Here is a 16,128-nt window from a genome sequence, read left to right as displayed (position 1 = left end):
GTGATAAAGTAATGTTGAAAGTATCACCTTGGAAAGGAATGGTACGTTTTGGAAAAAGAGGGAAGTTAAGTCAAAGATATGTTGGACCATTCCCTATTATTGGAAGAGTTGGGGAAGTGGCCTATAAGTTAGAACTTCCTTTAGAATTAAGTGGAATTTATGACACGTTTCATGTGTCAAATTTGAGGAAGTGTCTAATAAGTCCAGATGTGGTAGTACCATTACCTGAGATTAAGATAAATGAGAGATTATGTTTTGAAGAAACTCCTGAACAGATTACTGATTTCAAAGTAAAGAAGTTACGAAACAAAGAGATTGGGTTAGTAAAAGTTCAGTGGCGTTATCATAAGGGACCAGACGCCACCTGGRWAWYAGAATCSGAAAYGAGGATGAAGTATCCTTATTTGTTTACTTAATGGAATTCCGGGACATAATTCTTTTAAGGAGGGAATATTGTAATATTCTGGTTATATTTCAAGTTTATACACACACATATATATATATATATATGTATGTATATGTATATGGGTATGTTTGTATGTGTGTAATTTTTTTTTGGTGTTAATTTAAAATTTATTTGTTTTAAATAACAAAGGGGGGAGGTCGGCTAGATGAGCCGCCTATCACCTCTCCTTCTTTTTGTATGTATATATAGATTTTTGAGAAGAAAAGGTACACACACATACTATATTTAGAAGTTTTCTCTGAAGAATCAGAAGGATTGCACCGAAAAAGGATTTCAAAAGCCTTGATACTCGATTTCTAAAGGTGAGTGTATTAGAGCTTTGGATATGAATTGTTTACATACAATTTGATAAACACTTGGAACTGGTTATTATGAATCCGGCTTCATATTATGTATGTTCTTGTTTAAACCGTTCAAGTGGTGTCCGGATTGATATCCGGATAAATAAACCGCTCATGCCTTGTCCGAAGTCTTTCCTAAACCGGCCAAGAGGTGACCGGATATCATCTAAACCGGCCAAGAGGTGACCGGATATCATTTAAACCGGCCAAGAGGTGAGCGGATATCATATAAACCGTTCAAAAGATTGGGTGGTGTATTGACCAGATTGTTTTAAACCGGTCAAAGGTTGAAACATGTATTGTCYKGTTTAATTTAAACCGGTCAAGATTATAAGTGAAGTATTGTCCGGATTTCTTATCCGGACAAAGATGTTAACTAAATTTCAAGTGTTAGGTTGACCGGACTTGTTATCCGGACAAAATTGACCGGACTTCAAGTCCAGATAAAGAGAGAAGGTTTTTGAAATGTTTTTGATATGTAATGACGGTGTAACCGCGAGAGAGATGAAATGGCGGTGTAACCGCGAGAGAGAGATGTAATGGCGGTGTAACCGCGAGAGAGATGAAATGGCGGTGTAACCGCGAGAGAGATGAAATGGCGGTGTAACCGCGAGAGAGAGATGTAATGACGGTGTAACCGCGAGAGAGATGAAATGGCGGTGTAACTGCAAGATAGATGTAATGGCGGTGTAACCGCGAGAGAGATGAAATGGCGGTGTAACCGCGAGAGAGATGTATTGGCGGTGTAACCGCGAGAAACATAAATATGCTTATGTTTCAGAACAAGTTTGATTCTAAACTGATTGTTTGGAATGTATATTGTTTGTATGAGATTTATACACTCACTATACCTTTTTGGTCTAACGCTCAGTTGTTGGACTAACTTGTTTTGCAGGTCAGTATACTTTGCAAGATAAAGGCAAAGGAAAAGCTTAGATGACGATATAGTTTGTTCTTATATGTATTAAATATATATTTTGTTAGTTCATGTTTTGTAATAATACTATTTTTAGTATTATGAGTATGATGATGTGAATTATATGTATATGGAATATGAGGGCTGTTATACACAATCTACTTGCAATCTTGAGTCTTAAGTAATATGTATTAATATACAATATTTTATACATAAAAAATAGTTTTTAAAAGTTTTTATCGAATACTTAATATAGCAGAGATCAAAACAAAAGATTACAAGAAAATAAAGAAGAATATTTTTGGTACAAAATAACATCATGTCGTCATCTCCAAACGCAGTTTTCTTTGCTTGACGGGAACACAATTTCCTGAACAACGTCCTAGTGTACTCCGGCGAAGCCTCACCGGAAAAAGTTCTATATCCGGAGATCCCGTAGTCAAAAGCATGAGGCCTCCACTCGGGAAGCCGATCAACATCAACGCCATGGCTCGCAAGATCGACGTCGATGATCGAATTCCTCTTCGTAATTATTACCGAATCGCCGATAATCTCCTCAAACAGGTATCCTTGACGATAAAAGGAAAGCCGACGAGTTATCAGTTTACTTCTGACTTCTATATCTGTTTCCTTCTTGGGGCAATTGTTTGATTGCTAGTCCACATTGATTGAAATTGAATCTGATTAGTTTATGATTTTAGTTACTTAGGGTTTACATGTTATAGATTATTTATCCGAATTGAGGTTTAGTTAACCGTCAAATATTGCTGAGGATGACTTGGTAGTTTTTAGCTTTCTATGCTTCTGCTTATCTTTTCCCCTTTGGGGCATAAAAATAAATGGTATCCATTGTTAGCAACTGGTGATCGATGTGGCTGGTGTGCCTCCATGCATTGTGTCTCTCCAACATTTGCTACCTAAATGGCAATTCCTTAATTGTATTCTAATCAAATGAACCTTTCTGCTGCTTTTGCTGATATTAGTTATGATCTATGCGTAGAGCTCCACAACTAAGCATGTTTGGTTGAGAGAGATGCTAGGATGGACGCTTTAGGTCATGGTCCAGACTTGCCTCTCTCTTAACTACTCCCTCTTGCAGGCACGATTTTAGGCCATAAAAGTTTTGTTGGTGAGGCTGACTAGTGTAAGTACTTTGTTGTGAAACATAGACATTAGATAGCCTACCTCCTATTCATGGCTATCCAGTAGTATTAACAACATTCAATAAAAATCAGGGGATTCTGTTTGTAGTGTCAAATGTGGGAAAAGTGGATTTGGCCACCCTAGTACCCTATGAACACCACACAGTCCTCTTGGTACAAACTGTAGATGACCAAATGTTCACAAGCAATGCTTCCTCCTTTCCTCATTTGCAGATTCCTATAATCTCTTTCAGCTTTCAATTGCATCCATTCTTGTATATGTCATATGCCCTTTGAACTTCTTTATGCTACACTATGATGCCAAATTATGTACATTTGACTTTATTCTGCTCTCATAATTGTTAACATGTTGAGTAAGCCTTTTTAAGGTTGTCTCTCTTTGAGCCTTCAGGATAGAGAGTGGTGCTAATATCTTTGGGACGATGTAAAGCAGTGATATTACCAAGCAGGTTAGAATCGTATCTTCCATACACAAGAATTTGGAGGAAGGGCATTAGATTTATCTTATCAAAGCAACATGGAACCACAAACGGAAAGTGGAAAAAAAACAAACCATAAGGAGGCTGTATATATACTTGTGTTCAGAATAATAGAACTAACTCCTACATAGAAAATCTTAACCATCCCAGCACAAGCCACTTAGACCTCCATGTGAATCTTAGTCTCGTAAGACATACATGACATACCCTATCAGCATGAATACGATCCCTCAATAGCATGTGAAGAAGGATCTGTGAATCATGTCTAGCAATATCAATGATTAAACTTTTATTGGCAGCAAACAAAAACTAGACAAAAATTTCTGGCCTCGTCTATCAATTTAGTTCTAACCCATTAAGGGAAGAATAAGCCATAACAACATATTTCACTATGATGAATGAGAGGGCCATCTCATCCCCAGAGATGGCCCTTCAATGACTGATTTGATGATCTGACTCCTTATTGTATACCCATTTGGCTTTTTTTTTTGCTTCATCTCTTTTTGAAATGAAAAAGAACACAATTGAAGATACAGTTCCATGGAAACCCTTGCAGGAAAATGACAGCAAGAAGGTGAGAAGAATTTACTGTGAAAAATCTTGAGAGCTGAGACTGGAATTATGTAGGGACCAATTATTCAAATCCTAGCAGAGGAAACTGCTGTGAGAAATCAGACAATGCATAAACCCTATAGCTGATATGAGTAGTAGATAAGTGAAACAGTTGAAGTGCTTTATGCCCCCACTTACAGCACTAACATCCATATTTCTTCTTTTGGGTCACCAGAAATTTTAGTTTGGCCCAGACGGTAGTAGGGTACACTGTGACTTCAATTTATTACCTACTCAAGAACTTTGTAAACATTATTTCAACCTCTCCAAAATTTAGGTAACACTGCTTATATTGTTACTTCTATGTTGTATTTTCTCCTCAAACCATATGTTTATGTACCCGCTTCTGCTTGTAATGTAAGATATGGGTTGTGGTATGAAGTGTTCACTGTGCTTTTAGAGGCGTCTCTGGTGAATCTTTTTCTATATGCATGATCTCATATGTACATATACTTGCATCTTTTGCCAACTAGAGATTTTGTGATGCAGTGTGTAATGTTGGTGTTTTTTGTGTATCTCCACTAATCTTCTCTGCATGCAGGCACGCATATATCGAGAGGAAAAGAATGTTATAGATTTGTATGTTATGCTTCTAAGATATTCAAGGTAATGAAAGAAAGTCACAATCAGATTGAAATTTAGATATTCTGACTTCTGCAACTTCATACAACTATACGGGTGCCATCTGTTTATCGTTGTTAAGTATACTATTACTTTTGTTTGTCATTTCAGTTTGGTCCTGGATACTATAAGATTTCATCGTGACTACCAGGTTTTATGTTCAAAGGAACGCGCATATTGCAAGAAGGTGAAAATGCTTCTTTGATTCATAGCTGTGTCTCATACTGTAGTTTCCTTCAAAGGGTTAAAAGTTTTGATGACAAGGTGTTATGTATTTCCCACTTTTTCCAGCAATTGCTTGTGGTGATGGATGAGTTGGAATCTTTGAAAGACGAAGTTGGCCGTCAAGTAGATGGATTGAACAAAGGTCATACTAGAAATGAAGAATCTCAACCAAATGGCCTTGGAGAAACCCTACCACATAGGTCAGGGGAGTCTTATTTTCAAGTACCTGCTGTGAATAACAGAGTTCCTTCCGGCTTTGATAACAAACAGGTAATAATTGCTGTTAGCATGTTAAGCTAAGTGGAGGGCTTAGTTGCTGAGACACATCCTATTGCATCTTTGGACAGATATTTGGCATCAGATCCTTTGTACTGGGGTTTTATATAACTGAATGCATAGGGAATATGCAAGAGTCATACCAGTATCTACTATTCAGAATACCTTGGAAAGTTCTTGTCTCTAAAATCCACTAGTAGAAGGCACTTCAAAAAGAGTGAATTCCTTCGGGTTGATAAGAAAATACGAAAGTGGTATTTGTTTTTCCTGTGCATAGGTGTTGACAAGAACTCAGGAGCAAGTTGATGCAAAAGGGGTATAATTGTGTAATTAAGATAGCGCCAAATTATGTCATAGACAAAGCTACAAGTTGTGTTTTTCTTTGCTATTAGCCTATTAAAAAGATACAAAGTTACAAATGATCAAGGAAACTTATTTGCTCACCTATTTGAATTTGAAATTTCTAAAAGGGTGGTTGCTTTTTAACTCAGTAAAATCTTGATGATTAATAAGCTTCTGGTACTCATTAATTCATTAGTTGCCTTTTCGTCAATTATCTTTTTACATCACCTCTTATGCTTTTCTTTATGTTGTTGCAGTCCCACAACAGGGAAAGTCTGCTATCATGGAATCAGAACCTTGGGAGTACTCAAAATAAACAATCAAGTTCCAATGACATGCAGTTTCAAAAGCTGTGAGTGTTTATATATGATAAATGCATCCATTTCTTATGACTGAGGTTTGTTATGAGCTTTCCTTGTTCTATTGTGGGTGGCAATGATCGAGACGAGCTTTTCCCATACAATGTCATTTTGAAATGAGTTGCAATGTGTAACCAACTAGACTTATTTGTTGCTTGAAAAGAATTCGAAATGCCAATGTTCTTGTTGTAAAAGATGGAGTCTTGTATTAGCTGTTTTATTTTCCCTGATCGAACCATGCATTTCCTTATAAGTTGCCCTTGTTGTAGATCATATAGAAGTGCTGAGAAAAAGTTATAGGAGACAGTGGTCTATGTTCAGAGGGCAGTAAATTTCTAAACATCCATATCTTTAGTTTAAAATATGCAAAATCTTAACTATAAAGTAAAGGATGCTTACTTGTTGACACTATGTGGAGGACTTCGATGAGACAAACTTTATGACTTATTAGAACTATGCTATATTGATCAAAACATCAGGGGTACCTCCAGATATGCTGGAGAAGGGGGCATGCCAAAGGCAACATATGTAGTTGTAGTAACAAGGACTTTATTTATAGAATAAAACAAGTGGACTGGCTTCAAAAGGGGTGAAGAAATGCAATTTGTGCATCCATTTGCACTTAGGTTTTGGTCAGTTATCCTTCTTATAGAGGTTCCGCTTTTAGCCCACCTCACCAATTTCAAATCAAGGCTTTCTTAGGTTCAGGTTCTTCACCATTTTCCTTCCTGGGAGATATACAACCATCTTTTATGGGGGAAAGGGGTTTGGAGTTGGTAATTGTATGGAGAGTGTGAGACGTAAGATTAAGCTGTTTTTGTTATATGTAAGAGTGGATGTGAAGATGAAGTAATTGCCTGTGTTAGCATACTAAGCTTTAATGTTATTTGCAGATCTCTATTGCCACCTCCCAGACAAGAAACTTTATCAAGACATTCTCTTTTAGGCCCTAATGGTCTTCGCAGTCAGTGGGCAGGCCCTAGTGCTCAGATAAAGGTACAAGTCATCATGCTTTATTATACTTTGAATTTTGAACTCCAAGACTAAATCGTGTTGTGTGACACAGGTGCAGTATCCAACGTATAGCGACTTAAATTCAAGTGATAATTTAAGGTCAGCATCCTTACAGAAGTTTGCCTATTTTAAATTTACTTTGAAGCCTAGTAGTTCTAGTGGCATTCCCTGATTATTAATATTTTAATCAGCACTCTTTATTCATCAGTAACTTGTAAAATCCCTTTGCATTTTCTCTTTGTATTTTTCTGCTAGATGTTATCTGCTTATACTATATTCTATTGTGCTCGTAGCTTAATTCAGTCTGCACAAAGTGACCTTACTGGTGTCAAAGATGGCAACTCAGGAGTGGATATATCTACAATGGAATCAGTGCTCTCGTTAGATGATGGTAGATGGTCGCGTCCTGCTGTGGAGTCATTCACTCAGTTTGATGATGATCATTTTCTTTCTGGAAATATTAGGCAACCTTCTCCCCCTCCTGTGCTTGCTCGACTGCAGCCAGAACATAGTCCAATTTCTCCAGCACGAGTTGCTGACCCAAGACCTGGACCTGCAAAGTCGTTGCAAGATGATGCAACCACTTCTAATACATATCACCATTTACATATTGTAAGTTGTATTTCTGATAAATATTCCTTCTATTCTTGGAAGTTTGAGGAGTATTTCTGACCACTGTTCTTGGTAGATGTGACAACTTTACTTTAACTTTTTTGCAGCCTGTACAAATGATGCAAGCTTTTTTGAGATTGGCACAGGAAAATACTAAAAAAAATTTAGAAACATGTGGTGTTCTTGCTGGTTCTTTGGTAAGAGTACATTAGTCTGAAACTCTGAATTGAATAGACTAATGTAGATACTTTTCTTAAAGTTGTTGGATCTTGTTATCTTACTTATTTTTATTAATCTGACTGTAGAAAAACAGGAATTTTCAAATCACCACACTTATTATACCAAAGCAGGAGTCGACTTCTGATTCAGTAAGAATTCAGAACTATATAATATCAATCTATTTAATTGTATTTGCCATCGAGTTGGTATTTATACAAGGCTGTATGATCTTTTTCTTATCAAGTCAACCCAGCCCTTTTACAAATTAGGCAGGGTGGTCTAAATAAATTGTTTTTGATCTTCTTCCGTTCCAAAAATAGATGAGCTTTAACAATTTTATCCATCTAAACTGATGTTTTCAGTTTGTCATAAGACGGTGATACTCTTGATCAACTTCTCCAGTCTGTTAGTTCTCAACATTTTTGTCTTACCACACCTCTTTCCTTTAATATTGATATTCAAGTTCACTAATATTTGCATGATCAATTTTACAATCTATGGTTGTGATTTGTTGTTTTTGGCTGCATTTCTCTAGTTGGTGCATTCGCGATGATAAACTAACTCCTGATGCATTGTATTTTGCCACCAGTGTCAGACACTGAATGAAGAAGATATATTTGAGGTTCAGGACAAGCGTTCTCTCTTCCCTCTTGGATGGATTCATGTAAGTGCCTTGATGTATAGCTTTGCTGACAAGCAGTCGTATACTACCTACGGTTGTATGCTGATATGTAGATTGCAAAATGATATAAGGATAGACTTTTTGATGTTTTGGCCACGTGAATTTTTCCAGACTCATCCATCGCAGACCTGTTTCATGTCATCAGTTGATCTGCACACTCATTACTCATATCAGGTACAATAGAACATACTGTAATTTGTGTGTTTCCTGACTCCACTCATTGATTGAATATACTAGTTTCACATTGTTCATTGATGGTCAAATTATCTGTATTGATACATGAAGGCACTCAATGCCTGAGTCAACTCCTGGGTCCATTGACAAGGCTGATTGGAGGGATGTGAGGGAGGATACAAGGTAGATGCAGCAAAGAGGGATGGAGGGAGGAGTAGCTGATATGTGGCTTCCCTGATAGTGATTGAAAATTTTGTTGTGTATAGTGAGATACTGTAGTTTAGATGAACAAATGGGGAGATACTGTTGTTGAACAGTTGATTAGTGGACTTGAAGGAGAGGAGTACGTTCTTGTGAGTATCACATCTGCTAATTGATTGGAGGAGATACTAGAGAGAAGAAGCAGGTGTAAACCACTTAGTTGACTTTTATTGGGAGAGGGATCAGAGGTAAGTAGCTCTAGAATGATATGCTAAACCATCAACCAGTTAATCATAACTTTGAGTGATGATACTCTCAAGTGTTCCAAAGATGGTTATAATTATTGGGGGTGTTGGTGTTGAAAGGTATGTTGATTGTTACATCAGAAGTGGTAGTAGCTGGGTTGGGTTGGATTGGGTTGAGGAAGACATCAGTGGAGTATTACGGTATTGACTAGAATTTGAAGGCGATGGGTCCTTTATTATTTAAATGTGGTTAGACCTTAGGTGCCTTAGTTGGTAATTAGGTCAAGACCCTTTGAAATGATCAAAAGCTGTTTTGCTCGTGTTTGTTTAGAATGTTTTGCCAGGTGATAATGTACCATGCCTCATGCACAAGTCGCAACACACTTTAGTCCAAGTAGGTGGCTAAGAAAGTATCTTTCATTAGTTGGGTGCTATTAAGTTTGTATAAGATGAGCAGGTGAATGAAATGGTAGCATGCATCTGGAATCTCACGTCTTAGGTGGCTTTTGGTTCACAAATTTCTTTTCGAAGGAATGAAATTGTCAAAAGAATTCAATTGACAGGGAAATGGAATGGAAGGGAATGTGATTAACCCAAACATTTGGTTGACATGGAACAGAATTGCAATTTAATTTTTTTGTAATTTCATGCTTGGTTTGTATATATATCTTTGGAATTGGAGTGTAAATAATCGCAAATGTCCAAATTACCCTTTATATTCAATTTCTTTGTGATTTTTTCTTTGGCTTATAAATACATATTTGAACGGGATGATAAATAAATTAACCTTTTTAATTTATATGTTTATCAAACCTTTTTAGACTCCATTACAATAACAATAAATTTTACCAACTACTAAAACTGTAATCACATGTCATAGTAATGAAGATTGATGGATGGATTTAGTGAAATCATCCACCTCAATTGTATTCTAAGATATCAACATCGAACCAGTAAACATAAAACGCCAACATATAATGGCACATCGGTGACCACACAATGGTTTAGCACATTCCATATCCCTCTTGCATGTATTATTCATTTGAATTCCCACATAATGTAGCCGTTCGACCGTTATTTCAAGGTTTCAGGTATTCCAATAGATTGAGTCACCAAAAGAGTAGAGAATCAACTAAGAAATGGCAGTTTTATGATAGTTCCCCGTAGCTGCTGGATTGATAGGAAAAACCAAGTGATCAACTTTTGCATAATGATTTATTTTACTTTAGACCTTAAGGTTGTTTTGCTTTTTAGAGCTGAAGAGAAGCACGGTTTGCATGAGTGGTTGAGCTTCTATTTTCTTTGGGTCTAAATATTTAAATCCTTGCTGTTTTCCAAATATTGCTAAATGCATGCCTTGATTCCTCATTCTCACACTCTCTTTGCATGTACCCTAGGCATATCACAGGTCAATCATCATGCTATGCTGAACCTTAAACAACTGTAATCAGGATCACACATTCACGGTTTGTGATGGCCATATAACACACAATGGAGATGTATGCATTAATGTATGATAGGAGTGGATTATTGTGTTGCGCAACAAGTTCAATGGAATTTTTTCACAGATGTTGCAAATCTCTTTACTTATGTTTCAGTAACTGTTGTTTTTTCCTTCTTTTTCAGATTATGCTTCCAGAAGCAATTGCAATTGTGATGGCTCCTTCAGACACATCTAGGTACAGTTCTATCAACGCCTGCTTTCATGCTTAGAAATCTATATATGGTATTGAAATTTGAAGCGTAATTTTGGGTACAATTTCATTCTAATTTGCTATTCACAGTTACAAATATGTTCAAGGAACCTTGTTATCTTTCACGAGTGATTCTATAGTTCTTATTTTAGACTAGAAATTGGAAATCATATTGGCGAGCAACTCTTGGGCTCAAATTTGGTCAAGTATTGTATTTCTATCCTTCAATGCATGAAACTGCTTGCAAGTATTTGAAAGGTAGAATATTTTTACAAGTTAATACGCCCAGCACACTGTACTAGTGTTTTTTTGTTGGATTCAATGAACCTTAATATTGAGGCTTATGATTTTTGGACTCGAACATAAAATACTGTTTTCGCCGTTTCATGTATTAAAATTTTTATTTTTTTGACCATTTGTACTCCAAAATCCTCGTCATATTTTGTCACCCTCACTTACCGGGTAAGACTCATGGTCCTTGTCTCGCTCTTACCGGGTAAGATTTTTGGTCCTTGCCATATTCATCCGGTGAGGTAATGTGACTTGGTAAGCGTTTGCCCGGGTAAGTGTTTGGTAAACGGCCCCTAAATGTTTGATCAATTTACCCTTGCTAGTTCAGTGCAATCATCTTGGTCTTAATATTGTGATTGTTTTTTCACAAGGGTAAATTGTTTAGAACCTACAAATTACAAATTTTAGCATGAAATTGGAGTAGGATGACCATGTGATTGGGGACAAACAACTATTTTTCACAAGGTAGTAGAACCTTTAGTATTCCGTGTTCAAAATGTGAGTGGTTTAAGCTTTTGACATATCGATATAGGAATGCAATTTTTACCTTGCAGCTTGTGACTTCGATAAATTTTATTCCATTTTATTCCACTTTACCCATCTTTGAACTTCCTTGACAGAAAGAGAAAGATGAATTAGGCTTATTTAATGAACTGTATTATCTGATTGCTTTTTAAATAGCTAAATGACTAAACATTACGAAAATGGTAAAAGATCCTGAAGTGGGCAAACAGATTGCAAATTTGCAATGGAGGGAGTATCTGAGTTCTCCTTTAACATCAAAATTGACAAGAAAATTTTCCTGTGGAAAAAATTGATTACTAGTAATAGAACAGAAACGCAGTGGAACTTAAGCTGTTTCAAACTAGAATTTGAGATTCAATTTTAGGGACAAAGGGAGCCTGTATTTAGCTATGGACTGTCTTCACTTGTGAAGACGATGATGGAGGGATTATATGTGTACTAAACCTTTTGTTTTGAATGCAGTCCGCATGGTATATTTCACCTTTCGGACCCTGCTGGAGTGAAACTCATACGGAATTGTGATCAACGTGGTTTTCATCCTCATGAGGAACCAGATGATGGCAGCCCAATTTACGAGCATTGTTCTCATGTTTATATGAATGAGACTGTGAAATTTGACGTTGTAGATCTTCGATGAACTTAGTTACGTAATTCCAGCTGTAAATTATTTTCACAGATATGTTTTTGTGAATATGATCTGGGGGTGTGAGGGGACAAACTTTTTGTGAAGAGTTGCAGTAAGAGACAGACAGGTATATGTTCCTATGGTATGTGTCTGAATATATTGGTTACATACGGATTATTAGTCATTATGTCAATTTTTGTTATATATATATATATATATGTGGGTAGGTTTAAACAAGAACGTTAACTATTTAGGAAAATAAGGAAAAAGTTGTTAATATAAAAAATCATATAATGTTCACGTACAATAATGTTTATGTACAAAATCATACATGATGCATACATACATATACAAAATTATACAGGTTCAAAAGTCCTCCGCTTTCATTTTTTTGATGTTAACGTTAAATCACATGTGATTTTGTATATTAACGACTTTTTCTTGTTTTCTTAAATGGTTAGCTTTCTCATTTGAACCTTCTCTATATTGTATATGGTTTAAAAAAGAGGATATTTTATGGAGCAATAAAACTCAGACGTTCCCTTCTTTCTGGAGAAAGTGATTATGAAATCAGAGTATTTTTAGCCATTCCATCCTTTTCAATTTTCAGCAGGGTCAAATAAGACATGGGTAAATGTAAGTGATTGGTTCGGGCTTAACTGAATCTGGCGTAAACTCTTAACCAGTTAAGAAGGGACCGGTTGTAAATGCATAGATTGACCGATTAACCATTTAAAAAAAATTATTAACACACCGGGCCAATTATGATCTGTAGCAATGGCCAACTATTATGGTAATTTAACAATTAGGTCTCGTTTGATTTATATGATTGAATTTGGAGGAATTTAGAATTTGATTCCATTACAAACCCATGTTTTTTTTAAAGAATTTTCTAAATTTGAAATCTCACAAGCCTGGTTTAGATTTTGTAGGAATTGTATATAATAATGTTTTAAAATATATTACAAGTATTTTGTTTTTAATAATTCATTAATAAAAAAAGTAATTTAATTATTTTTATAATTATTTATAATTGGTTTTTATAAAAAATGGAATTCTATTCTAAATCCATCAATTCAAACACATTAAAGATTCCAAATTCTTCCAAATCGTTTCGCAAAATTTAAATCTCTCACGACTATTCCATCAAACCAAACGTCAGCTTAATGTTTTTGAATTTCCCAATCGTCATGTGGCAACCTCTCATAGGACAAGCAGTGGAGATAAGGAAAGCTATGGGATGAGTATGTGTGTGAGAGGCAGGGTAAGGGTAAGAATAGGTGGTGGATTAATGGGTTGTACGCATGCTCTATAAACAAAGTACTCGTATATTGAAATTTATTTGATAAAAGCAAATAGGAAATAAAAAGAAAAAGTGTAAAAAGACTAAAATGCCATCATATATTCTTCACATGACAGGATTCAACTAGCCTCCAAAACGACCATTGATGGAGATCCGTTCTTACGCTTGTCACCTTAACTCTCCTAATCGGAACTCAAGCCATCTATTTAGGACTTATTGTTTAAGATGAGAAATCATTCCTAAAATACTTAAGTGCTTGGGACATTTTATTTGCTCATACGAGTTTGTGTTTCATAAGCATACTTGAGAAGTTAAGGGGAAACGTTGTCGAATTAATTCTTAAATATTCGATCTGTTAACACGTATTCATATATGAAACGAATCATTCAAAAAGTACGTTATGATTGATGAACTATAGAACGCATGTATTTAAACGATCATTTGTTTTCTAGATTATAAATGCATACATATAAACAAGTACTAAAACAAAAATAAGCAATAGGGTTATGTGTTAAAAAACGATTCATTGTAGATTGGCATCAAGTAATACAATCGCTATTAATTTTATCGTTATTCATTGGATTCTCAACAGTTTGTAATCAGGGGCGGATTTAGTTTATATTGGTAGGGGTCCTAGTCCCCGAACAAACCCACCAACTTTAAAAAAAAAAAAGAAGACTATAAAATATGTATTTAGTAAATTTTCCTATTGTGCCCCCAACAAGAACAAGGCAAGGGGCCCCAACTTGATATCCTGATTGTTAATTGGTCAATTTGCAGCACACACTGTTATTTTCGTTCGAAATATAAAATATAAAAATTATACACCTCGATGAATAAGTAAAAAGTCAACTGAAAATCGGTCTGATTGTTAATTGGTCAATTTATTCGGTTAACTGAACCGTTTAAGCTGAAAAGAAAAACCCAAAACCGTTTTCATCCGGATGAATTATTTGGTTTTGAAAAAAAAAATCTATACCCCTAAGTGTGCACTCCAACTATAAAAGTTTCTGAATCCGCCACTGAGTTTGTTTGTGTTTCTAGTTTGTTTGTGTTTCTAGTTGCAAGTAGGATTGTTATTGTAAAAGAGTTCAATGTCTTTTAAATGTTTAATGATTTTTGGTATTTGATTTCACATTTCGGTTAGCAAATAAAGAGTCGGGATATTTTTAAACTTGATGTGATAAACTACAGTCCCATGTCGGCTTCATTGACGAGTCATGATGCTGCGATATAAGATCAACATCAACTTTCATTTCACTTAACTCATCAAAACAAGAAGTGGCTACTAATATACAACCGGGGGCGATAATCAATAACTTCACCTGGTTAACCGGGTATGATAAAACATAATGCAGGGGCGGACCTTATTTAATGTCATCGCTTCATGGCTTTATTGTAATGAAAAAAGAAATCACATTTCAAAAGGTGTTCCTGTATCGTTCTGCTAAATCTCCTTATGTTCATTGAAACTAAAATAACAACACAAGTTTCTCTTGGATGAGCTGATTTATATGGTCTTTCTCACCCTTCGAAGCGTGACGTTTCACTACAACAAAATCGGGTTTATAGAACACTCTCAAATTTTAAGTGTTCTAATAGACATCTTTATAAGACTTAGTTTATAGGACCAAAAAAATAAAGTATCTTATCTAAAGGTGTTGTAATAAGTTTATATGACGCTTTTGGGCGTCTTAACAAGTTTTTAAGACATTTTTAATACAAAGTGTCGCATTAGCAACTTTATAGGATACTTTTGAGAAAATGTCATATAAACTCATTTTTTTATAGGACACTTGTTTTTGTATGACAATTTTTCAAATAGTGTTTTATAAAGTTGATAATGGGACACTTTATATTAAAAAGTGTCCTAAAAACTTATTACGACAGTAAAAAAACGTCATATAAACTTATTACAACACATTTAGACATGACACTTTATTTTTTTGGTCCTATAAACTAAGTTCTATAAAGAGGTCTATTAGGATACTTAGAATTTGAGAGTGTCTTATAAATCCGATTTTGTTGTAGTGTTTGTACCAAAATTTTATAGTTTTTTTTTTTAAATTTCGCGTTTATTGTTATTCTGTATACAGATGAGATAAAAAACTATAAAGAGCCTTGTTTCTTGTACACAAGGCAAGGAACCAACCAATTTCGTAAAAGTATCAGTCGTTTTGTTTCTTATAGTGAAATTGTGTCACCGCTTGAGAAAAAAAAGGCAAGGTTCATCTTTGACATAGCAAAGAGCAAAGAAAGCTAAGCGTAGTTAAGACAACTAGGTACAATAACCATTAATAATCGTTAATCGTACTTGATTATTTTGGTTGAAAAACCGAGTATGATAACGATTGCTTGTATTCAGTTCATTGTTAGTTGATAATCACACCCGTTATATTAAAAGATACTGTGCCTACGGATGTTCAAATGTGAGACATCCCCAAAATATTTAGTGTCCAATTATATGTTTTAGTCTTTACCTAATTAAAAAAGGGGCCGTCTACCAAACACTTACCACAGTAAGTACTTACCAAGTCGCATTACCTTACCGGATGGATATACTAAGGACCAAGAATCTTACCCGGTAAGAGTAAAGGCAAAGATCGAGAATCTTACCCGGTAAGTGAGTGCGGGGACTCTTACCATGGTTAACACTTGCCAGGTGAATTGTTGCATACAATACCGTTTCAGTGGCCTAAAATCTTACCCGGTAAGTAAGTGATAATGTTGAATTTTGTAGATA

At 35.5% G+C, this 16,128-nt stretch overlaps 1 protein-coding gene across 1 annotated transcript; it reads left to right on the top strand.

Moving 5' to 3' along the window:
* Window positions 1-2,082: 2,082 nt before the first annotated feature.
* On the top strand, window positions 2,083-12,265 carry LOC112528694 (AMSH-like ubiquitin thioesterase 3). Its single transcript, XM_025139714.1, has 14 exons — window positions 2,083-2,287; window positions 4,519-4,583; window positions 4,710-4,785; window positions 4,890-5,093; window positions 5,699-5,793; window positions 6,694-6,796; window positions 6,867-6,913; window positions 7,108-7,426; window positions 7,534-7,623; window positions 7,732-7,794; window positions 8,235-8,309; window positions 8,439-8,501; window positions 10,574-10,626; window positions 11,920-12,265. Exons 1-14 carry the CDS (start codon window positions 2,171-2,173, stop codon window positions 12,092-12,094), a joined length of 1,545 nt encoding a protein of 514 aa, XP_024995482.1. The 5' UTR covers window positions 2,083-2,170; the 3' UTR covers window positions 12,095-12,265.
* The last annotated feature ends 3,863 nt before the right edge of the window (window positions 12,266-16,128 follow it).

The sequence above is a fragment of the Cynara cardunculus genome (genome assembly GCF_001531365.2).
Source record: "Cynara cardunculus var. scolymus isolate 2C chromosome LG 15, CcrdV1, whole genome shotgun sequence".
NCBI lineage: Eukaryota > Viridiplantae > Streptophyta > Magnoliopsida > Asterales > Asteraceae > Cynara > Cynara cardunculus.
The sequence above is the reverse complement of the archived record's forward strand: the minus strand, read 5'-3'. Positions and strand labels throughout refer to the sequence as shown.